The 26,036-nt window shown below is 47.1% G+C and overlaps 1 protein-coding gene across 2 annotated transcripts in view; it reads right to left on the bottom strand.

Moving 5' to 3' along the window:
• Nucleotides 1–24,419, bottom strand: part of Tbxas1 (thromboxane A synthase 1) — a 168,723-nt gene extending 144,304 nt beyond the window's left edge. For both annotated transcript variants that reach the window (XM_029478679.1, XM_021165134.2), the window contains exon 1: nt 24,209–24,419. In XM_029478679.1, coding sequence (XP_029334539.1) covers nt 24,209–24,297 — 89 coding nt within the window. In that variant the 5' untranslated portion in view covers nt 24,298–24,419. The remainder of the gene's footprint in view (nt 1–24,208) is intronic.
• Nucleotides 24,420–26,036: the final 1,617 nt, after the last annotated feature.

Consider the following 26,036-nt stretch of genomic DNA (forward strand, 5'->3'; position numbering starts at 1 on the left):
TCTGGTCTCCACCTCCTGATGGCGGGGAGTGAGTGCAGGTGTGTGCTACCACCACATCTGATTGTGCAGCCCCAAGGATCAAGCTTTGTGTGTGCTGGGCAAACTGGGCTCTGTCCCCAGGCCTTGGAGGATGCTTGATGGGTTTACATCCAATAGACTGAGGGTTGGAATGGCAGAAGCCAGTCAGAAGCCAGTCTGGCCTGTGGGTTCCCTCACTCTGTGTCTTACACAGCTTGCTACCCTCACTCTCCTTCCTTTCAGATGTGGCTCTTTCCCTCTCGACCACTCCTGCTACAATGCAAATAAGTCCTTGTGTTGCCCATCTTAAAGCCTGGGAGCAAATGCCCAGGATTCCACTCACAGCCTCGATTTTCTTCCCTCCTGTCAGCAGAGTTTCTTGTAATGGAGAAGTACTGTGCCCCTCTGCCCCTTCAATACTGTCTCGGCCTGTTCCAGCGAGGCTGCTACATTTACAGGATGGGAGAGGACTGCTCTTGTCAAGGTCGCTGACGAGTTTATCTTTCTCAACCCTGAGATCCCCTGATTGTCTCATTATTAAATTCTCAATGGTAATTGCTTGTAGCCAAGCACTTCTTTGGGAACACTCTTTATTTCCACGATGTCACCCGCTCCCCTTACAGGCTGCTGGCCCCTTTCCTTCTGTTGACCTGCCACGGTTAAGACCATTGACAAATCAACACCCCTGCATTTCTGACTCTAGCTCTGCTCTTTCTGTTGAGCTCCCATCCTCTTTATCCGACTCCCAACATAAATGCACATTTTAAATGTCTACTCAGCAACTTAAATAGTAAATATCATAGTTGTTTGAGTTGAGAAATGTCCCCCATAGTCCTGACATTTCAACACTTGGTCACCAGTTAGTAGTGCTGTTTAGGGGACTTTGGGTGATGAAGGTTTGCTGGAGGAAGTATGTCACTAGGAGTAGGTTTTGAGATTAAGGTCACTTCCAGTTCATTCTGTCTGCTGCTCCATGCTGTGGTTGTAGTATGAGCTCTCGGTCTCCAGTTCCTGCCACCATGCCTGAACTTGTAGCCATGCCCTCCAAGGCACAATGGACTCTTATTCCCTGAGGAGTATAATAAGCCCAAACAAATCCTTCCTTCTCTCAGTTGCTTTTGGTCTTGGTGACTTATCATAGCAACAGAAATGTTTGCGATAAAATTATCAAATGTAACTATTTATATGGTCAACTTGATTAGATTACGAAATACCCAAACATTAGTGAGGCACAGCTGTGGTGTGCTAGTGAGGAATTCTAGAGAGATTAGCTGAGAAGGAAAGAGTCTCTCTTGAGATTTGATCTGTTGCTATGTACCGTAATGTTGAATACTGACCCCCCCAAGGCCTGGTTGCCCCAGGGATGAGAGACTCTTCACATAGACTGAAGCTATGTAAACTTGCCCCCCAAGTTATCCCTGATTGGTGAAATGCCTACCACCTATAGCTGGGCAGAAGATAAGGGTAAATATAGGATAGTGAGTAAGATAGGGGCAGGGGTAACTAAAGCAACAATACTTAAATGTTAAATAAAATAACTAAGCAATTTCCATTTCCTTCTAAAACAACTGCTCCCCAGCCCTTGTGTCTACAGTCCATGAACATGCAGACCCATGGTGCAAGCCAGACACCTCAGAGACCTGGTGGGTTGAACAATTGTCATAACTATGACTCCCCCTTCTAACTGGAAATTAGACACCCCCATCCCATTTGGTTCAGGCAAAATGGTGATTGGCATCCAAGACAGGAGTGCTGAACCCCAGCTCAGCAAGGAACAAAGCCTCCCCCCAACCCTCTGCCCAGCCTCCAAGAGCTGCCAGCTCCGCTGATACCTAGACTTTAGACCAACAAGGCATAACTAAGCCAAAGATGAGCAGTTTGAGCAATTCAGTAATAATCGCAGTGGCTCAAAACATCAAATATATTCACATCCCTGAGTTCAGAATGAGCTCACATGGCATCATCTTCACAACATGTGAAGACCAACTTCACAACATGTGAAGACCAACTTCACAACATGTGAAGACCAACTTCACAACATGTGAAGACCAACTTCACAACATGTGAAGACCTACTTCACAACATGTGAAGACCTACTTCACAACATGTGAAGACCAACTTCACAACATATGAAGACCAACTTCACAACATGTGAAGACCAACTTCACAACATGTGAAGACCTACTTCACAACATGTGAAGACCAACTTCACAACATATGAAGACCAACTTCACAACATGTGAAGACCAACTTCACAACATGTGAAGACCTACTTCACAACATGTGAAGACCAACTTCACAACATGTGAAGACTAACTTCTGAGGCCAGATTTGAAGCTTCCCCCTATTGTTAAAAATTGGGGGAAAGGTGGCATTTTCCCACAGCGGTGGCACACACTTTTAATCCCAGCATTCAGGAGGCAGAGGCAGGTGGATCTCTATGAGTTCAAGGCCAGCCTGATCTACAGATCCAGTTCCAGGACAGCCACAGCTACACAGAGAAACCCTGTCTCAAAAACCAAAACCGACTTTGATGACCACTAACACAGCCAAGTAGGTAACAGCTTTCCAGAAACAATCATAATTCGAAGAGAAGTCACCAGCTAATGGTATCGAGTCCGTGTGTGTGTGTGTGTGTGTGTGTGTGTGTGTGTGTGTGTGTGTGAGTGAGAGAGAGAGAGAGAGAGAGAGAGAGAGAGAGAGAGAGAGAGAGATATGAGCAAATTTTGCCAATGGGGTGGGCTGGGTGGCTTAGGAGGGACTGGCAAGGGAGGCCTGAGGCAGCCATCTTGTCTCGGGTCCCAGCTCTCTGACATCACACATATAGCCGTTAAAGGATCCTGGGGCACTGCGCCGCCTTTCTGTGCAGTGAGAATTGAAGACCCAGCCAAATAGAGGAGCCACGGTGTGAGTACTTTGTTTCTAGTGTAAAAGCAGAACAAAGCGATCAATGATGTCAGTGTGCCAGTTAAGTGGTTTTAATCATGAAAGACTCCTGGGGTGGATGGCACGGCTTTTTAAAGTATTGTTTATTTATCTAACTTTATCTAGACTAAGCTACTCCATCGACCAGAAAAACCGGTGATGATAGATGTTACATAAATAGATGGGCAGATGATAGGTTGACAGACAAGTGATAGATTGGTAGATGATAGCTATTAATTGAGCACAACACAACACAGAATTGTTACTTAAAGCATTATAAGGTTTTCCGTGATTTTTTTTTCTTAACTCAATTGTGCGGTACTCAAGTGGGGACTTTGTGGATGACAACATCATTTTGCAACGTCAAGAGGTTGGATATCACTTGTGGAATGAGAAATGACACAAGTTTATCTGTCCTTTGACTGCCACATGCACATGCATATGTGCACCTACAAACGCTCACCCTTGTGTCCACAAGCACACACACACACATATGCACACACACATATGCACACACACCTGCACACACACAAACACATGCACACACATGCTTCATTGTATGAATACATTATAATTGTATTTAAGTGTTTTATGTGTATATGTGTGTATGATCTTGCATGAGTCCATGTGCACCACGTGCATGCAGAACTCAGAAGAGTGCATGGGACATTCTGCAACGGGAATTATTGATAGCTTTGAGCCACCATGTGGATGCTGGGAATGAACTTGGGTCCTCGGGTTCTTCACTGCTGATCCATCTCTCCAGCCCCTATGATTAGCTTTTTTAAAGCTACCTCTTGCACCTGGGCAGCTGATGGGTCAGCAGACAGTAGTCAGACATGGCATCCACAACAGCCTGTGTGCAGCCTTGACTGCACCTGGCTGATTCTAGGAGCCAAAGTCTTGAGTAAGGGTAGTGTCTAAGAACTCAAACCTCCCTCCAGCCTCCAACACTGAGTTCTGCAACCTCACTTAGAAAATGCCAAGGTAACAGAACCTTGGACAAGCAAAGGGGTCAGGGTGTAAGGAGCCGCCTTCACATTCGCCATTACAAGATGGCGCTGATGGCACTGACACCCGTGTTCTAAGTAGTAAACAAGCAAGCTGCGCATGTGCCGGGGTAGCTTTCCACGCCATGTGCTCTGCCTTTCCCGTGACGACAACTCCGGCTGATGGGCTGCAGCCAATCAGGGAGTGACACGTCCGAGGCGGAGGACAGTCCTCCATAAAAGGGAGGGGGCTCCGCCATCTCTCTCTCTCTCTGGCTCTCTTCTCCACTGGCTCCTGATGGGGTAAGCAATAAAGCTTGTGCTGCAGAAGATTCCGGTTGCCCTGAGCGTGTTCATACCAGGGGAACAAAAGCGCGGGCAATATCAGGGGACAGAAGACAGGATGCAGAGCTTTGCAGAAGTGAAGAAGAATGCCGTCACCTCAGATCAGAAGTGACATCACCAAGGAGCCACTTAAAGGACCTTGTTCCTCCAAAAAATGGTCAGGGCTGAGACCACGGCCTCAGAGGCCATTTCTCGATATCTGCCAATTAGCAGGCTAGCCTCACAGATAACCAAAGCCTGAAGGTAGTGGCTTGTTTAGGTAATTAATGATGTTGTCCTCACTGGGGAATCTTAGCACATCAAAAGCTGTTGAGAAGCCAAAATTCACCTAGAGTCTTTATTAATCACATTGTCAAGCTCAACAAAGGCCCTCTCGCTTTGCTAATAATCCCAGATGGATGAGGTAGCAGCCCTCAGTTAAATAAGGAAGCTATGGGGCTCTTAATGACTGTATCAAGAGGCTCAGGCACACATTTCCACACGCTTCGTTTTCATGAGAACAGTGGGAAGTGCAGATCGAGCAGGTATTTTCCAAGCTTCTCCGAGTACAAGGAAAATGGGTCCCTGACTCCCCTGACTTTCACAGAAAGAGATCTAGAGACTTTAGTGGGCCACAAGATCAGAGTGGCTTTGTCTGAGTTTGAGGAAGTTAGTCACAGAGAGTGGCTCTGGTAGCTTCAACATTTCTTCCTGCCCTGAACCCTGCAACACCAGCATAGCGAACTTCCTTCCCTCATGCTGCTTCATCAGCCTTCCCAGCCAGCACCTCAGAAGCCAGCCTCCTGCCAAGTGTTTTCTGACTGTCCGATTCCAGGCCATCTCTCCCAAGGTCCTGTCCATGTTCAGATAAAACCTTGTCCAGCCCCCTGAAAGGCTTCATGGTATTTAACATTGTCCCTCTTTCCACCTTCCGGGGCCTCGGGCAGCTCAAGTGTCCTCTGACATCTTGTCACACCTCAGACGCCAACTCAGGTTCCTGGAGGCCAAGTCAGTACCATGGAACAACAACAAATGCCCAGGAGATGGTGGGTTCTCACTGCAGTATTCGTCAGGCCTCACAGCACAGGCCACCTTGAAAAGATCAGAGACACCGAAGGCCACTGGGAGTCAGGATGGGGTGGGGCTCTGAAAGCCACAGAATTCAAGTCATCGGTGCTTACAAAACATGTCTGCCACACAGAAGAGACAGGAAAGAGCCTTTTCTATGAACAACAAATGGAGGACCCAAGGGTCCCTTTGGTCTTAAGGAAGCTATGACACATGTCTTCCAGCCGCATCCCTTTTAGACTGGGGCTATCTTGCACATTTCTAGTTATACTGACTTGTTTCCTGCTCTGGACTGAGACCTATACCCTTCTCCAAGGCCAGGACGAAAGGAAATCAAGAGAGACTAGAACACATCTGAGGGAGACCCTCCCTCTTGGAGATGTGACCATACCAACCCTGCTCTTGGGGTCTACACCCTAGCTGCCTGTTCCCCGGCCTGCCCTTTCCTGGCGTGTCCATCCTCTCCCTCCACTTGACAAGTCTCACTTACTCTTTGGCTTCTGCTCCTTTTTGCTCTTTTCTGACCACTCAAAGGGCTTCGTGGCCTCCCCAGTGGAGAGGCTTGCTGGAGAAACTGGGAGAATATGGGACGTGGTTTAATCAGAGTGCAATCCTGCCAGCATTCATGGCTTATTGGATCTGCTCTGTCTCCAGCCTGGTGGGTTAGTCATCTGAAACTAATCCTTTATTTTCATGAAATCCTTAAAGAACCCTAAGATGATGTCAGGCAGGAGGGATATCTCCACCAGACTTAAGGGAGACCCCCACAGAAAGCAACAGGGGTCAAGCCTCCTATGTTCTACTGATAAGAGAGCCCATGCTGAGTCTTTTTTGGGCAGGGAGCACCTTGGAGTTCTTCCTAGACAGGTGCTCATATCCTGCTCTCCCCCATGAGTGGGATGTGCTCCCATCATGTCCTGTTAAGGAGAGGAAAAATCTGAGTCTCAGAGACATGAAGTAAGTAGCCCAAGGACACACAGCTAGCAAGAAGCAGAACTAAGATTCAAACCCAGGCTGTCTGACTGTGGAATCTACACTGCTCTCTAGGACACTATTGTCTCCTGCTTTATATAAGTAATGAATGGAACCTAAGGCATCTCCAGGGATAAGGCTACAGAAAGTCACACTGTTTCTTCTCTAGGTTAAAACCCTTTGGAAAGGCCAGGCGTGGTGGCGCACGCCTTTAATCCCAGCACTCGGGAGGCAGAGGCAGGTGGATTTCTGAGTTCGAGGCCAGCCTGGTCTACAAAGTGAGTTCCAGGACAGCCAGGGCTATACAGAGAAACCCTGTCTCAAAAAAAAAAAAAAACAAAAACAAAAACAAAAAAACAAAAACAAAACCCTGTGGAAAGGAGGCTATTATCACAAAATTATCACCCCCATAGGTCAGATCACCCACGGTACCAGTGGAGCCCAGACACTTGAAATCAGGTCACAAACATGCAGCCTGTTCAAAAGAGTTAAAGGAAAGTCCTTTGGCCAGTTGAGCTAGGCATCTCCAACCATCCAAGGTTGGTATAAGGAGGCACTGGACGTTGTCATGGTTGCACAAAATGACTCCAAGTTCCTTTGTATCCAACCTAGTAGGCATCAAAAAAGCCTTTAATCCCAGCACTCTGAAGGCAGAGGCAGGCACATCTCCATTATGTGGGTTCATGACCAGCCTGGTCTACATAGTGAGTTCCAGGACATCTAGGGCTACTACATACATCGTGCATTGGTTTTTTTGATCATCTCTTTGCTACAATCATTAACTATGTATCCAATGGCAAGTGGATAAATGCAAGATTAAAGGCAACACCTACAGCCTGACTTTACCAAACCTCACTGCCTATTGCTTGTCCATGCAGATGGTCTAGTTCTCTGCCCTGCACCTTGAAATCCTTCCCACAGTTACAGCTTTTTATCCTACTCCCCGCTCCCCATCCAGCCTTTATCTTCCCACCTGTATCACTGAACTAGTGTTGACTACTCCCCCACAGACTTAAGTGACTTAAACCAACACACATCTGTAGCCCATCAGTTCTGGGAGGGTCCTGAATCTGATGCAGAGTAGCAGGGTAGTTTGGAGTCAGGGTCTCTCCAAAATCTCCCACTTGAGCAGAGATTCTGTTGCTGCCATCACTTACACGCTGTTGGTGGGGGTTGCTAGTCATTTTGGCTGCTTCCCCTGATTAAACAGTCCTAGAGAGTAAGAGCCCAAGGTGAAAGTCTGAAACTTTCATTACCTGCTCTTGGATGGGATAGGCTCCAGTTTCTTGAACCCACTCATTCCCCCTTGTATATTAGGGGAGGAGACTACGCAAGGCTGGGAATCCCAGGGCAGGCAAGGGTTGGTCATGAGGGGCTACCGGCTGCATCCCAGCAGCCACTGATGCAAAGCAAAGGCATCCTCTTCCAAAGCCCCAGAGGAGCTTCTTCAGACTGCCCATTAACGCTGTCATGTCTCTGGCCATCCCCTCCCTCAGAGTTGTTACAGGACACTTGCCACGTTTGCTGCTTGTTCTGTCCCAGGTGCAGCCCCGAGAACCATTGCATGTCACCACAGGACCAGCCCAATCTGCTCAGCTTTTCCTAGAAAAGTTAACATCAAGGGAACTTCAAAGTGGAGGGTATGGCTGTGGATTTGAAGATGTCAGAGGTCATAATGATAGGGTAATAATAGCTGACAGTAGCAAGCTTTATAAATCCGGCATAATGCTGACCTGTAAGAGGAAATGATAAAAGGTGAGAAAATTGTGTCCCGTGTTTTATATTCTGTTGTGTTGTCTTGTTTGAGAGTGAGAGCAGATCTCACTCTGTAGACCAGGCTGGCTGAAGTATGCCATGTAGCCCATAATGCTCTAAAACTTAAGGCAATCCTCCTGCCTTAGCCAAGTGCTAGGATCACAGGTTTGAGCCACCACTCCTAATAACATCATGCCCTGTAATATCCACTACGCCGGTTATACAGAGAGGAAAGCTGAGACTTAGAATCCAGCCACAGGACTGACCCCTTGGCCTACGGGCAGGCTGCAGGGAGCAGGGAGCAGGGCCTTCAAGCCAAGCCCCTGCCTAGCCTCAGCAGGCCTCCTGGGGTGAGGAAACTGGATTCTTCTTAGGGATCCAAGTAATCACACACACTGGGTAACTTAAAGCAACAGAGAACAACTGTCACCCATTCTGGAGGCTGAAAGTAAAACTGAGAGCTGGCAGGGCCCAGTGCCACTGAGGAGTCTGGGAGCAAGGGCTGAGTGCCGCTGAGGAGTCTGGGAGCAAGGGCTGAGTGCCGCTGAGGAGTCTGGGAGCAAGGGCTGAGTGCCGCTGAGGAGTCTGGGAGCGGCCTTCACCTCTGCTTGCAGTTTCTGGAAGTTGTTGGCTTTCTCTGGCTTGTACATGTGTCACTCAAACTTCTCTCTGCCTCCATCCTGTCTCCATCTCTGAATCTGTATCAGAATGTCTGTCCTGTAAGGACGACAGTCCTGGGTTTGGAGCCTCTCTAATCCATCTGCGCTGGATTATATTTACAAAGACCCATTTCCTAATATGGTTGCCTTAGGAGGTTCCAGATGACATGAGTTTTAGGAGAGATGCTATTTAACCTACTCCAAGGGCCATCAAAACTTGCAGTTAATTCACATGTGTACAGAGTGTATGTGTTTGGTGTGTGGGGGTATGTTATTTGTGCAGTCTGTACACAATGTGTGTTCATATGTGGTATGTATTATGTATACGGTGTATATGCATATGATGTGTGCTATGTGTTACATATAAAGTGCATAATGTATATGTGTAGGGTATGTATATTATGTGTGTTATATGTGCATAGCTTGCATGTAGTATGTTTGTGGTATGTATGGCATGTGAGCATGTTACATGTGTAATGTATATGGAATGTATGTTATATGCATGTATGTGATGTGTATGTTACATGTATATGTAGTGTCACTGTGGGGGGGATGGAGGAGTGGTTACTCTGTGTGTGTGGCAGGTGTGTGTGTGGCAGGTGTGGTGTGTATGTGCTGGTGTGGAGGCAGTATCCTTACTAGCGAAGGACAGAGTTGGTGAGGCAGAAAGAAGCCCCACTCCAGAGCCATCTTATTCTGGGCTCACACTCAGTGTACTACTCTTCCGGTTTTTCTATTGGTTTTCCTGCATACTATTGACAACACTAACCTATATTCTAGGTGGCTTAGTCAGCACTCTTTTAGAGGTAAAAAGACAATGGCGCCTAGTGTCTGATCCTGGATCACAAAGCCCCCGCTGCTCAGGCTCCCCAGCAGCTTCCCAGGGAGAAGGGACAACTCACACGGCAAGGAAGACCATAAAGTATAACAGGCGTCTCTTTTTATCTTTGAAAGAAACTCAAGTAAAATTCACAGTGTGCCACAGGCCTGAGACAAGCGAATGTCTCCTTTCTTCTGAAAGCCAGTAGCCAACACCCAGAGTTAGTTACAAGAAATAAACATTTTACCCTTGATAACCCAGGATGCTCTGGCACCCGTGAGACTATGAAAGCCTCTCTGGCACTGTTTGCACCAGTGCAGACAGTTCTTGGCATAACTACACCCATGCATTTTCTGCATGGTGCAGAATGATATCCTCCACCACAGCTCACAGGTCAGCAAGGATGTGCACTGGCTGCTGTGTGTGTCAGACACGGCAAGCACACTGCACCCAGGTTCCTCGGGCCCTCCACCTTCAGACCTGCCTCTTCTCTTCTGGCTGTCCTAGCCTAGAGTTGAGAGCTCAGGAATCCCTGAAAGTGTGCCCCATCCTCCATCAGCCAAGGCCCTGTCCTTTATCATTTGTTTGGCTGGAAATTCCTAGGCCCAGGTCCAATCTGAGTCCTACACTGAATTCTGGACTGCTTCGGGACCTCTTGATGCCAGCTCGTCTCTCCACAGTCAAGGCCTGCCATGGCCCACCCTGCCCGTGTCTCCGCTGGCAGATTCTGCTCCAGAGTCTGGTTTAATGAGACTCACTACTTTCACTTATACTCAAAATCCAAGTGTCCATTAGTCCTAAGTAGACTTTTTTTGTTGTGTTATGCTTTGTTGCTGCTTTGTCTTTTGCCAGAGATAAGACTTAAAACATGTAATCTTGGACTTGGAACAAGGGGTGTTTGAATGCTGTCAATTCTTCAAGAGTTTTCTGTATCAAATTATACAGCAGCGTTCTTGGCTCCAGTAGAGCCAGTGCCTCCCATTACAGGGTGGAGTCTTTTTCCTCATCTCATAAGGCAGTTCTGAATCACAGCCTCCATCGTGTCGCTGTCTCCTCAAACATCAGCCCTATTACAACAACATAGAGTAAACACACCCCACGCTCAGTGCAGAACAGAGCTACTCCAACCAAGACACACACCATGGAAAAGCTAAATGTGATTGCGACCAAGTTCGGGGTGGCTTGTTACACAGCACTAGCTGACGGATACAGCTACATTCACTTACTCTCTGGACTTTCATTTCTGCATCTATATAATGGGACCACTGGATCATAATCAGTAAACTCAACTTTTTTACTCCTGATGCACAAATAATGGCTGTGCTAAATAGTGGCTATGACACATGACACTAAACACACTAGAGACTAAGACTGACAACATTAACGATAGAGAGGGACAGGAAGATTTTAACTGAGGTTATGAACTTGGGACATATTGGTGTTCTTAGAGCGAGTTATTACAGTGGGAAATGAAGTCCCCCTGTAAAGCTGCTGTGGTCTGAATATCCTGCATAGGCTTGGGAACCTTGACCCTTGGTGACGCTGTTTGGGGAGGCTGTGGAACCTGTAGAAGGTGGAAGTACAGCACAGGGACAGGGGTGGCTTATTGTTTTACCCCACTTCCTTTTGGCTTTCACCACTTACTGCTTATGGTTGAAGATTTGAGCTCTCAATTTCCTGCTTCAGCTGCCGTGCTTGTCTCCCAACCATGATGGACTCCCTCTCAGGAACCATAGGCCAAAACAAACTCCATCCCAGAAGTAGATTTTAGTCATGGTGTTTTACCATAGCAGCAGGAAGTAACTAATACAGAAATTGGTGCCAGGACTGTGACGTATGGCTAACACAGTCCTGGCCACATTCTTTTGGGCAAGATTGTGGAAGGAGTTTGGAACTTTGGACAGGAAAAGCTATTGAGAGCTTAGAGTCTTCTAGGCCTTTCGGTAGGAGCTTGTAAAAGAATGCGGCAAGTGATGCAGATGGTGAAGCCCTGGATTGTGAAATTTGGCAGAGGAAAGGTTGAGAGTCTTTAAAGGACTCTATTAGGGACATTTGTGTGATATATTTTAATTAATAATTAGTGGCTTCTGGTGGGCTGCAGCTGAAGAGTCACCTGTCAACAAGAGACTAGCACCACTGAAGTCTGGAGCTTTTTCATGATCAACGATTATGTAAGGTCCAGCCCACTGTGGGCGGTGTCAGCCCTAGGCAGGTGAGCCTGGGTAGTATACGAAACCAGGCTGAGCAAACCATCAAAAGCAAACCAATAAGCAGCACTCTGTGGGCTCTACTTCAGTTCCTGCCTCCAGGTTCCTGCCTTGCTTGAGTTCCTGCCTTGATTTCCCACCGATGGACTGTAACCTGCAAGCCAAACAACCCCTTTCCTCCCACCAGGTTGTTTTTTGGTCAGTGTTTTATCACAGCAACAGGATCCAAATCACAAAAGGAGCTGAAAGGGAAGTTGACAAGTTGGAGGCCGGGTGGGGTCCTCTCAAGCCACTTGGCTGGCAAGGCAAGGAAGAATGGAGTGGTAGTGGGTAGAGTATACAGTCAGAAAGAGATGGGTAAGTAGTTGGCTGTGGGTTTGTTTGTTTAGCTGGCTGGTTGTCTGGTTTGTGTGCCAATTGGCCACACACCATTTACTCTTCTCAACCCCAAAGGCAAGGCAACCAGCAAGCAACGAAAGGACAATGTCACGAAAGGTGAAGGTGCCCCTCCCTTCCAGTCAGGTGATGAATGTAAACTTGACACGGGGAAACTTGAACATTTTCTGGGACTCATATTGAGTTGGGGAATTGCTTTGCAAAGTAGTTTTTCAAGACATGGATTTTGAACTAACTGAGAGCTGATGGGGGTTAAGCATAGTCACCAGTGGGTTAATAACAGCACATGCTGTTGATATAAAGCATACTGTTCAAAAAGCATCGCTTTTGAAGAGATGGGGACTTACAGCCACCTCCTCTTCACCATATGGAAAATGAAAGGTTCAAAGCTGGCTGTGATGCTCTGGGCTGCCTTTCTTCCGAGAGAGAGAGAGAGAGAGAGAGAGAGAGAGAGAGAGAGAGAGAGAGAGAGAGAGAGAGAGAGAGAGAGAGAGAGAGAATGAACATGCACACACTTAGGTAAACTGAGTCACAGTATCTTACCTAGATTGCTAAGGTCTGAAGGTCATAAGGTCAGTCAGGATTTGAACCCAGGTCATCCACAAAGCCCTAGCTCTCAGCCATGATAGAAAGTGAGGAAAGCAGGTAAAAGTGCAGTGTCTGTGAACTGGCAAGCTGCGAGTTCACTTGAGAGTGTACTGTTCTCCTAAATGGACTCAACTGCCCACTTTGTCCCCTGATGGTACCTCACATCTTTTCTCTAGTAAGTAGAGCATAGATGAATGTCAACCCACATCATAACGTAGCCTGAGTTACAATGGAAAAGTCTCTTCGGATCCAGAAGAAATCTCATCAAATGGAGGTGGCGGCTTGTCCCAGTTGTGCACAGCCAGACTGAGTGTGATTCTTTAGGATGACAGCCGGGGAGTCCAACAGTGACCATGTACTGGTGTTCATTTATGTCCCCACAAAGCCCTATAAGTTGTGTCTTTCCATTCAACACAGCCAACTAGATCAGATGCCTTCTGCACAATAGGAGTGCACTGAGTGCTTGGCCCCAATACTATGTATTCCAACACAGCAAGTAATGCTTGACCCTGCCTGGGGGACCCACCTGCAGATGTGGAAGCTGCTGGGTAATCAGGGAGAGAGGTGATAACGTGTGTGCGAGGAGACAAGAGCCTGGGAATGCAAATGATGAAGCTGTCCATGGAGTGAAGAGCTGAACTTCCCACCAATAAAAGGGAAACAGGCAGGAAGCCATGGTGCATGGATTAACTGAGAGTAGGAGTGAGAACAGCCAAGATGTGTCGGGAGATGCCCCGGCAAGGACAGGTCTCTAGGAGCCCTCAGGAGTCACGGAGAGTTGAGATGAGAGAAGATGGCCCAGGGCAGGTTTTTTCCACACTGAGGTATAGTTAGCTGCCTGTGGGGTCTCTTCACTGCAGGTGCAGAGTGAATTTGAGGAACTGGAGACAGGACAAACAGGATAGGGGGCTCCCCCAATCTCAGATGCTTGAGAAGTCCTCAGCCGTAGGAGAGCAGAAAGAGAAGAGCTGGGTCCAGGGCCACCTAGGAACCTAGCCTGGCCGGATCTATGACTATTCGGTTGTAGGAGTCAGAGATGGAAGCAGAGGTGGGGGACAAGACAGAGTCCCAGAGAATCAGTGGGTGGCCAGGTAGGAAGTGTGAGTATGCAGAGAAGTGAGGGCTATTGAATCTCCTCTAACCCACAGGGAAATGAGAAAGGAAGTGTGACCTGCCCAGCATCACTCTGCAGGAGATTATTGGTCCCTAAGTGAAAGGGCTGGCTGCTTCCCAGAGCACAACGCTTTTCCTGAGAACTTTCCACCCTCAGCCTCCATCATTCAGGGGATGAGGTCACTACAGTGTCTGGTGTGTGTGCTCAGAAAGAGTTAAAGGTTATAACTGATTATACCTCCCTCTCGGTGCTTTGCAGCCTGTGGCCCACTGCTTATTGATTCGTGAAGGTGAGGGGATGGTATGTGAGGTATTTTCCACATTTCAGGGAGCCTAATGTAAATTATGCATTTATTGACAGTTCAAGGGTACAGGTTAGCTAAAATGTCAAGTCTTTTTGGCTCAGGAGCCGAATGATTGGCCCACTGATGCTGGCTTTCTCATTGATCAGCTCTGCTCCTTGGCAGAGCTTGCGATTGGCTTGCATCTGAATAATTTCAATGGGAAAGATCAATCAGTCTCAACATAAATACACATTGTGGTGGGGACAACAGAGCACTGGGCCTGTGGGGACAACAGAGCACTGGGCCTGTGGGGACAGTCATACCAACAGTGGATGTTGGTGAAGCGTTCAGATGCTGTTGCTCTAAACAGCTGGGACTGGTGATCAATAGGACAATGTAGAGCCATGCCTGCCCCTTGATGCCTCTCTATGGGTACTTAGATACCTCTTCTCCCCTCCCAGGGGACCAGGGTGCCCTACACTCCCACCACCTCCACCAGTAACTGACTTCATCTGCATTCCCTCCAGCCCATCTTTTCTACTCTTGTTCTCTCCTTTCTCATGGTTTATCTCCCTAAATTCGTGGGACTGCTAGCCACAGCATACCCATCCACAGGGCAGACCAGTGCACAGTCCAGGAAACCTTTGGAATTCAATGCTTGAAGGAACAGAGAATTTATTTACTCTTTCAAGTAGAAGACATAAGCAAGGCAGTCTGCCAGGTGCCAAAAATACAATGGCTTTAGTGAGCACACGGGAGAGAAACTTGCCCCACCCTCCCCTGCATATGCAAGTGCACACATGTGCACATTCGGCCATAGGTATGCGGTATCCCATGAAGCAAGGGTGCTGTCCCAGTTAGTTGGGAATTGCATTGATGACTGACATTTACTGAGCAGCTGAGGTACTTGTAGCCTTCACTCAGATGCTGCCCTCAGGATATGGTCAGGTCAGGAAGACAGGATAGGTATGTGCAACAAAATGATGTTGTAACATCCAGAGAGAACAGGGCAGAAAGACAAGGCTCATTGCAGACTGGCCCGGTTGAAGAGTCCTTTATGGAAGGAGCACACTAAGCCTGCTTTTGCAGGGTGGGCAGGGTGTAATGAAACAACCGGGCTTGTGGGAGAGGAGGGTGTTGTGTGATGGGCAGGAGAGGACAACAGGAGAAGATTTAAGTATAATCTCTGATCAGAATGTGGAGGCCACCTCGGATGTGGTGTCACCCCTCACCACAGGTGCTGGCTGTCTCTGCCTCTTTCCCCTGGGTGTTTATGTGCAATGCTTGGGAGGTAGGGTGTTAGTGGAGGGGAAGCCACTAGGAGGTTGGATTGGCTTTTTGGATCACCTCTGACACCATTTTCCCATTTTGAAAAAAAAAAAAATAGGAAGCTAGCCTCCTTCTGGGTCTTTGTTCAGGAACTGACTGGTAATTGTGATGGGGATAGTGATGTAGAGTGGCTGGAGAAATGGTTCAGCAGTTAAAAGCATGTATTGCTCTTGTAGAGGACCCCAGTTCAATCTAGAGTCTCACGGCTGCCCCTAACTCTAGCTCCAAGGAATTCAATGTCCTCTTCTAACCTCCAAGGGTATCTGTCAATACCACCCAAGTACATACATGTAATTTTTTAAAAATGAAGGTAGATACCTAATGTTGGCCTTTTGCCTTTGAACTCACATGTGTGTACAAACACACACACACACACACACACACACACACACGCGGAGGGAGGAAGGGAGGGAGGGAGAGAGGGAGGGAGGGAGGGGAGAGAGAGAGACCACAAACAATGAGAATGTCTCCATAGTTTTCTAAACAAAATAAAAAACAAACCTCATCTGCCCAGTGAATGTGGCTGTCCCCTGGAATTCTGTCTTCTATGACTGGTCCATGAGCAAATAGTGCCCAGAGCTTTATTATTGATAATCACCTCTTATTTGGATTGCAAATACTATTAGCCAGTTTAATTACCTATTTGCCAGATTGGGAGCTATTTTTAAGGACCAATCCACTCGACAAAGATGCTTTGCCCGAGGGCTTCCCAGAGCCCACACCTAGACACCTCGAGCCTCCCTGCAGCAGAGTCCTAAGGACACAGTTTCTGATCGTGGCAGCTCTGCAGTGAGGTCTCAGCCTGTGAGGGAAATGCCTCTGAAGGTCATAAAATGCATCTGGCTGGGTACGTTCTGGTGCGTATGCTAAAATAATCAGTCACGTTGCTTTACAGTCACACCTCGTACTCCCGTTCTGGAAAATCAATAAAGTGAGAAGAAGGACAGAGCCACCGTGCACGACTATTGAGAAGAGAAAACAAAACAAATGGCTCATAATATTCTGTGGAAATAGTCCTGAAGGAGGGACCTAGTTCTCATAAGCAGGCTTCATTTTTATCTCCACACTCATCAGTGCCTTATTAAACTGAAGTACCCAGGCACAGATGCAAAAAAATCAGGGCGAAGGAGCAGGGTTCCTCTGTCTCTGTGTGCTCCAAGGCACCGGGAATTATCCACGGCTTTTGAAACGCGCGTTCCTAAACTATCCACTATGCACAGTCCTAATGTGCTTTCCACTGACTCTTGTCGCCTTTGATGGTCCCTTGCTGGGATCCTGCCCCGCCTGCAAGGCTCTCCCTCCACTCCACTGCCCACTCTGTCCTTCCCTGCGTCCGCTAAAAGTCTGTCTGCCGCCAACATCATGTCTGACTGGTGGGTGACTCAGAAAGACTGACAAGGCTGGAGATACAGCTCAGCTGAAAGGCTCTAGGTTTGATTCCCCCTAGACCGTGTAAAGTCAGGTACAAGGTTGTCATGGCGGCAGCACTTAGAAGATAGAAGGGGGGGAAATCGGAAGTTTAAGATCATCCTTGACTACATGGTGCGTTTGAGCTATATGAGACCCTGTCTCAAGAAACAACCAACCAACAAACAAAGCAGGCCAGGCATCGTAGTACAAGCTGCTAATCCTAGCACTCAGGTGACAGGCAGTGGGATCTGTGAGCTTGGTATTTCCCAGTCCATAGCCTCATGAGCGCTCGCTCACAGGCATCGCTCACACGCATGCGCGACAGCCACAATCCGCCAGCATCTACCCAGGGCACGCTAAAGCACTTGCTTTACGAGCGTTCCCGGTCCAAGTTCCAGGCCAGCCAAGGCTACATGTGAGACCCTGTCTCCAAAAAAAGAAAGAAAGAGAGAGACAGAGAGAGACAGAGAGAGACAGAGACAGAGACAGAGACAGAGAGAGACAGAGAGAGAGAAAGAAAGAAAGAAAGAAAGAAAGAAAGAAAGAAAGAAAGAAAGAAAGAGAAAGAAAGAAAGAAAGAAAGAAAGAAAGAAAGAAAGAAAGAAAGAAAGAAAGAAAGAAAGAAAGAAAGAAAGAAAGAAAGAAAGAAAGAAAGAAAGAAAGAAAGATAGCAACAGTAACAGCAAAAGGCTAGGGGTCTGGAGAGATGGAATAGCTGTTAAGAGCACTGGCTGCTATTCCAAAGGACTGGGGTTCAATCCTCGGCACCCACAAGCCACTCACAATGTCCCGTGACTCCTATTCCAGGGAATCTGACGCCCTCTACTGGCTTCCTCGGGTGCTGCATGCAGGTGTACACAGACACATGTGTAAAACACTCATAAACAAAAGAGTTTTTTTAAAAAAAAAAGCAAAAGCTGAGGGCTTGGGCCTGGGAGAGAGACGATAGTCATTCACAAAGACCCAGAGAAGGCCTCTACTGCTTCTGGGGTGTATTTCCAGGCTTCCACGGCACTTTGTAAGGCTCAGGAGCTGCCACTTTGGATGAGTAGGAAAACCGGACAAAAGAAAGAATCATCATTTGTGGGTCCTGAGGGGTTAAGCTAATTTTGCAGGAGCAGTAGCTAGGTCCACATAGACATACACCAAGCGACACCGAAGCCATCGAGTCCAGATCCAGAAAGCTCAGCGCGTTTCTTTGCTGCTGGCTACACCAAGTGCTTTGTTAGCATCCCTGATGGATGGCAGGGGCACTCACACACTCTCGGGTACCACTTCTGCCACCTTACTGCGAAAATATTGTGCTTGCGGCGACTCTGATGTCAAACTTGGAGCCAGAGCTCGCTGTGGACCCTAATTTTGCCACTAAACTCCATAGGTTTCTCGTCCGGTGGGGAACAATACACCAACTCTTAGAACCTCGGGGTCTAAAACGGGTCATTATAATCTTTCAGCCTCTCTGTAGTAGTCTTCACTTTCTACCAGCCCACAAACACACCTAGTCATCTTTCCCAGGGGAAGGACTTGACTTTCCCTCCCACCATGGCGGCACACAGCATTACTTCATCAAATGAATGTGGGAATGCCATAGTACATGAAGTTGGATAGGCTTTTTTTTTTTTCCTGTAGAATTTTCCAGGGCCCTTGATCTTCTATGAATCTCAAAGAAGGGTGGATCTACCTTAAACCTAACATTCCAAATATCATTAGGAACAAAACCACTGGGAGGTGACCAATCTCTAGTCTGTGAATATGACATCATGAGCCTAGACATATTTTCCTCGTCCCTTTGATTGGATCAGAAATCACAGGTGTCCCTCGGTATCCACCTGGCCTGATTTTCAAGAACCCCCAACTGACATCAAAACACAAGATTCTCTAGTTCCTTACCAAAAAAATCCAGGCTTTGTATATAAACTGTATACACCATACTTGTGCTTAAATCACTCTAGATGACGTATACTAGCCCATAGGATAGGAGGACCGGCTAAATAGATGCTATGTTTTATCGTTAGGGAAAGACGGCAAGGCATAATCTGCACATGCGCAGTACAGGTGCGAGCATCAGGGGCAAGGCTCCGTCATGTGCAAACGATATACCAGGAGTCCAGTGGTGGGCGGAGGCTGAGGAGCCGTGACATGGCAGGAAGGTTCAGAAGGAAGTACCAGAGCATCATCACTTAGTGCTGGTGGATCTAGTGTAGTGTCTGCGTGTGGCCAAGTCAAATTTGCTTCCTGGGGTTTCCACCATCTTTGTTTTTGTTTTTGTTTTTGTTTTTTTTTTTTTTTGTTTTTTTTATATTTTAATCTGAGGTTGGTCAAATCCATGAGCACAGACCTGCACATGTTGCTCTGCTCTGCTCCAGGTTTCTTATCTGGTACCCACATTCTACCCCAGTGGCTTATCTTAAATATGTCCTGGCTGTAGATAAGACTCTAGAATTGGAACTCATTCTCCCATACAGCAAGCAAGCTCTCTTCTAAGAAACTTCTGAGCACAGGGGTGGGGTTTTCCACGATAGTCTCAAGTCCTAACAGTACTCAAACAAGTTTTAATTTAAACTAGTCTTAGTGGCATTTATCAGCACACCTCCCCACTCAGATTCATGTGTAAATGTTGGACTGGCTCAGACCTCTGAACCCTGGAGCCAGAGCTTAAGCACTGCCTGGCATCAAAGCCTTCCACTTTAAACCCCTCCCACACAGTCTTCATATGTGAGCCATCTTCATACCGCCTTCTATGCCGAGCACACCACCCTTCCAATCCCCCGACATAAAACTGTGACACCTCGGGTTCTACCCCACCATGCCCAAAGTACGAGTCTGCACCCTGTACTCTGTGAAAGGAGCAAGTTACCACTCTTTTATTTATTTATTTATTTATTTATGGCTAAGTATCCACACTCCTTTAAGAAATAAGAAAGCTATAGAAAGACTAAAAGAAGAAGAAAAATAATCTCCCCTAAACACATTGCTAAAAGAAGCCTCTTATTAATAGTTGGGCTATTTCTTCACACTCTTTCTACGGGGATAAATCTTTATCTATCCAACTGCCAGACCTGAGGTATTGCTTGGAAGTTGAAACACACTAGCAGTACTTAAGCAATATTCAACTCAACTTACTTCTCGGAGTAAAAATTTCATGAAATGATGTTCTTCCCCCAGCCTCTGCCTTCTCGGTGATGGGTGTAAAACCCGGGGTTTTGTTTGTGCTACACAAGCCCCTTTATCGCTACGCTGTATCACCAGAAGAAATGTGCATTTTAATCTAATGGGGGTAAGGCGATGGCTTAGTGGGCCAACAGCAAACTGGGACATATAAAGAGCTGAGTTTGGATCCCTAGCACTGAACATAAGAAAACTGGTATGGAGGCCGACCAGGCTGAGTAAAAAACCCTGTCCCAATACATATGGTAGAGAGCAATATAAGAAGTTACCAATATACACACACATACACACACACAATTTATACAGTGTGCCAATTACCATGACATAGGCTCCATATCCTTGCCACTAATATAATGGATGTCCCCAACTCCATCCCAGTCCTAAGTTGAAGCAGCCCCGACTCCACTATGCCCCAGATGACTCCACTCAATCAAGTATTATTTAAATGAACATTATTGAAAAATTGTACCAATTCAGTTTGGGGGAAATGATCAAAAATATCACACCTGGCTTATAGCAGTCTCTCTTGGATAAAATGGATTTATTTTTGTCTTTCCTCCAAATCCACCCATATACTTAATAGTCATTTGCTTGTTACTACTACGGTCTCTGCTCTATAATGTAAGTGGGGCAGTGAAAGCCATGCAGCTGACATCATTATAGAGGTAGGCACCACACTGCCTCACCTGGCACACGTGAGGTCTTCGGGAAGCAAGAGAGGCTCGTGGCAAAAGGTGTGGATTTCACAGCCATGAAGTCTAACAGAAGGCCAAGGGAGAAAGGACTGGCAGAGACTCGGGGCCTTCTGCCAGCATTCATTAGACATCTATGTGACAGGCATTGTGAGCAAAAGGGATGGGATGAAGAGGCTGCTAAAAGCTTGGGGGGGAGGGCTTATTGGTGGCTTTGGGGGAAGAAAGGAAACACTCCAGCAAGATCACACCCCCAAGCTTAGTGTTGAAGGGAGGAGCAGAGGGACAGGTTTTCTAAGCAAGAAGATTGGCCGAGTGTAGCATGAGACACCCAGCACTGCGAGGTTTGGTGTGACCAATGCACAAGGTGTTGGGAGACACTGGTGAGATGGAGTGGAGAGGCCAAACTGGGAGTCTGGAGCTGATAAATAAGGACTTGTCAAATTGACATCATGCAACCAAACATTAGCAGTGTTTGCATGCCACGAAGCTTCTGGAATCACAATGAGAGAGGAAATTCTGCACAGGGCCTTGAAGAATTCACAGACTTGAGGTGACAAGATCCAGGGTCCCTGGTGCTTTCATCTGCTCAGCAGTTAGACTCTCAGTTGCAGTCTCCCTGGACTGATGGAACACCTAAAGCAGGCCAGTTAGGCGTATCCCATGGACCACCTATGGTCAAGGATATCTGTGACTTCAGCCCAACAGAAAAACATTAAACTCACTTAAAACATGAGATGTGTGTGTGTGTGTGTGTGTGTGTGTGTGTGTGTGGTTTTCTTTTGTAACAGAATTACATAGTTCTCAACTGTGAACTTTATAGATGACGACATTTTGTTCCAGATACCAAAAGGCAAGCCACCCCCGGAAGGCAGCCCAGTAGGACACATCACTCTCTACAAACACTCTTGGATCTAAGATGACTGTGGTGGTCTCTCTATACCTCAGATTCCTGGCCTTTGTCCCCCTCCACTAGAGACACAGCCCCTCCCACACATATAGAGACGCTCACATATAGAGATGTAGCCTAAGGGTGGGAAACCCTACCAAAGCCAAGCTGGTGCTGCTTCTAATGGCTGCCTAAGTCTTGCCTGGAATAGGAACATAAGGAGCCCAATCATGGCTGTTATTAAGCCAGACGGAGGCACACATACAAGGGTACCATGACTGCGGCCGCACTCACTGATGCTTCCTCCCCTTACCTTGGTCACGCCTCACTCCACCCCCACCACAGCCATGTCTCCCCGTCCCTGGCTCATTTGATCCAAATCTCCCATTTCCTGACCTTATACTCGGGCCTCCCACCATGCTGGCACACATTAACAAGTCGATAAATATTTCTGTGATAACAAATGGAAGCTAACTGTTACTTCCTAGTCACCACCTGTGCTCCGAGCCTCTCTCTCCTCACTCGGTGTCTTTGAACCCAGTTATTAATAGGGTCTGGGAGTAGATTACACATGCACAGCTGCCTTGCCGGGTGGCATGTCCATGAGTCTCTGCAGAAAGCTGATTGGGAACACGCAGCTACGTAGCTTATCAGGCAAGACACGGGCCCTCTCCATGATCAGAGCAGTGGTAACGTGTGCGAGCCCACTCAGTGGCTCATCAAACATTTATTGAGGCCTTGCTAGACGTCAGGCGCAGAGCTGAGAGTTAAGAATTCAGGAATGAAAAAGACACAGAGAGCGAATGTAGAAATGCATATAAGGGGGTACTGATGCTGCAGGACCACCTGGAAGACTCGGGTGCCTAAGGCGTTGAGTGTCACAGAACATAGGCTGATGAAGAGAAAGTAATATTGATAAGCATTTCTTTTCTTTTTCTTTTCTTTCTCTTTTTCTTTTTTCTTCTCTCTCTCTCTCTCTCTTGAGACAAGATCTTATATAGTCTGGGTTGGTTAAGAGTGATCTTGAACTTCTCATCTTCCTGCCCTTACCACCCACTCCCTCCTCCTCCCCGCCCCAGTTCTGGGATTACATACAGATTAATGTCACTAAACCCAGTGTGTATGGTACTAGGGATCCACCCCAGGGCTTTGTGCATGCAGGCAAGCTCTCTACCACCTGAGCTATAGCCCTAGCCCATAATCAGAACATTAATAAAAAGTGAGAAGACACATAAAGCAAACCACTGAAGATGGCTCGTTTTCGGTGTGGGGGTTTAAACCTAGGACTTTGCACACACTACCCATGTGTTCGTCTTATCCTTCCCCACCCACAATCACGCTTTCCTCTGCTTTTAGTAGGAGGAAATTATAGTGGTAGACATCTATTATGCACCTACTGCATGTCACATACTTTGTTTTGGATTCCACAGAGACTGAGAACACATTGAAGTGGGTTGTTAGGGACGGGGGCAAGGGGCTACCCTTTGCTCTTGTTTTCACACGTGGCTGGTTTCAATGCCAGATAAGCTATGCTGAGACAGAAAAGTTCAAAAAAAAAATAATCAAACCAGTTAAAAACCAAAAGAACACTGGGCCCGATCCTGGGCTTCGGAGCCAATTTCCAATAAATCATTTCATCATCAGAGAACATCAAACGCACATTCCACTTTCAGCTATGCAAATTCCAAAAGAATAATACCTCACATTTGCATAATGCTTGATGTTTTTCAAAGTGCCTTCCCAGCTATTAATCTACGGGAGGCTTTATTACCACTAGAAACATAAATTGAAACTCTCTTCCAGCTCTATTTTTTTTTCCACTTTCCCCTCAAAACCCAGAGACAACCTAAATCCAAGTGTTTGGGAATCCATGGGTATCTCCAGGAAAGGTAAGGACCCCGCTGGATAAACACAAATATAGCTCATTGTGAGGTCTGTCCTTCACAGTCACCACTGGGGCCAGCTTTTAAAACACAAGGTCTGCCGTTGAACTAACAAACACGCAGAGAGCAACAGTGTATGTAGCACAAGTTTAAGATTCCTTCTGGGTCCCCAGCATCATTGTCACCACACCTGGCTCTTAATTTGGCACCCATCCCCTTCTACCACATATTAGAAAATTGGGAAATTTATTCTACCACTTTGTCCTTAACCCTGCAGGCATCGCTGTCCCCAGCAAAGTTTGTTTGCCGAAGAGCTTCCATGTCTTTAACTTGATGTGAGCCAAGAGGCTGAATTCGTTGCAAACTCAACATGAAATGATTTCAAAAAAACAAGGTGAGCGGGTACGTCAGGGTTGGAGAAAGCCCTTCTAGCCATCCCCGATGCCTTTCCAATCCGCTTCTTTTTCCATTTCTTTCAGACTTAATTGTGTGTAGCGTTCCCAGTCACAGAGTCTCCAGCATTTCCTGACACTTGAATCTCATGCATTTTAGCAAAAGATTAACCTGGCTGTTTGCTTTTAATTCCGAAGCCCTGTTAATACTCAACTCCCTGTAGATTAGACAAGAAGAAAAACACACGCCCGCATACCCCACCTGGCACCACAGGCTCCTGGGCTGACATTTGTAGTGTCGCAGTCCCTGTGGTTGGCCACACTTACCATTTCAGGAGGGCCAAGAGAGCCACAAGCAGAGTCACAGTCACTATGGTACCACTGACTTCAAACTTGAGAAGCCCCAACACTTCCATTTTTCCTCGGAGACCCCGGAGGGGTGGTCCTCAGGAGGAAAGAGGGTGTTGCTCTCCTGCCCTTATAGGAGTCCTGATGTGTATATAGGTGGTGGAGAAAGAAGTAGGTGACCATCCCATCAAGTGAGTCCCCAGAAGTGTTCTTTCTTAGTGTGCCTTTCTTTATAAAGAGGAAGGAAGCAGAGGGAGAAACAAAGGGTTTCAGGGCAATGAATCAGCAACTTTATTTTCTTGATGACTGTGTTGTCAATAAACATTTATGTTAGCTTCCCCAGAAACAGGAGCAGACAGGCGGGCCTCGTGGTCATCAAGGAGCAAAATGGTTGTAACCATTGACTGCTCCTCAAATACGCAGTCCTCAGAGAAAGACCTCCTGTAAGATTTGCCTCTCTACACCTTTGTCGATCTGTACTTCAGTGGTGACATAGACCAGGGCATTCTGAATGTTCCATGGATTCTGGGGGCCAGGTGGACAGCATCATCTGCTTTGTAGCCAACCACCTCCCAGGGCATTGGTTATAGGATGCAAGCTCCTGACTGAGAGGAGAGGCATGCTCACAGTATTGGTGCAGACCACAGATCTTACCTCGGGTGAGCGCTCTCAGCATGAGTTGGTGGGTTTGTTGGTTGTGTAAAAGCTCACTCATAGTCGTGTGTGGGTTGACTGTTCTAGCTTCTGATCTAATTTGATGAAAGACACTGGGTGATTTTATTTGCTTATTCATCAACGTGTTTCATCCTGAAGACAGATAAGAAGGTTGGGTGAGCAGGGAAACACCCACCATGACGTTATTCTGCCATTCATAGAGTGTATATGGGGTCAGCATCCGCCATACTCACAAATGATGCTGGCCCCCAACCCTGGAGAAGTTTCTTTGCAGATGGATGAACAGTCTACAAATAAAGGAATAATTACCAGTGCAGAACAGTGCTGTGAAGGTTCTCAAAAAGAAGTTGTGGGGACAGCCTGTGGGGTGGCCTGCTAGGAGGTATAGTGGGGAAGACTCTAGGGAGGAAAGCCATCACTGAGATTTGCCTGTGAGAAAGCAGTTTGTCCTGTAGAGAGCTGCAGGAGAAGCAGAAAGAGGGCATGGGTGGAGGCCTGGAGGTGGGAAAACCTTTCTGTGCTTTAAGTACTACGGTAAGACCCACGAGCCCTGTTCTTTTCCTCAACTACCCCCTCCCCCCATCTTTCTTTCTCCTCTCTCAGAACAGGCTTCTCCTCCATAGGGTCAGATGGTCTGCTCAAATTAAGGAGCTACCATGCCGAGTGACAGCTAGTGCTACTGGAGCAACGGCAGGTTTATGGCCATGCTCAGGGAAGGAACAACCTCAGATGTGACTGAATTCAGTGCACATGCCAGAGCAACACTGTGGAAAAAACAACATATATACTTGTGTACACACACACACACACACATGGTGCTCCCTAAGGCATCCAAGGTGAGATAAGTGTGAGAAAGGCTGGTCTAAACATTAATCAGTAAGTTTATTTACTGCAGCCCCACTCAGAGCTATGAAGTTGCTGATACGCCCTGGGAATGTTGAGTGGGATGTGGCCAGCAGCATAGCCCAAGTGCCTTTGACCACAGAATCCTCCTTCAGGGGCATTTATTAACACAGCTGGGATGGAGTACTCTAAAGGAACTTGCTCTGAAAAATGTTGATCGTGGCAAAGTGTTATTTATAGAGAGGGAAACAGAACCCCAGAAAGGGAGAGGGACTAGATTAAGGTCACA

This window comes from Mus caroli, unplaced genomic scaffold (assembly GCF_978045245.1).
Source record: "Mus caroli unplaced genomic scaffold, Mus_caroli_1 scaffold_7, whole genome shotgun sequence".
NCBI classification, from domain to species: domain Eukaryota; kingdom Metazoa; phylum Chordata; class Mammalia; order Rodentia; family Muridae; genus Mus; species Mus caroli.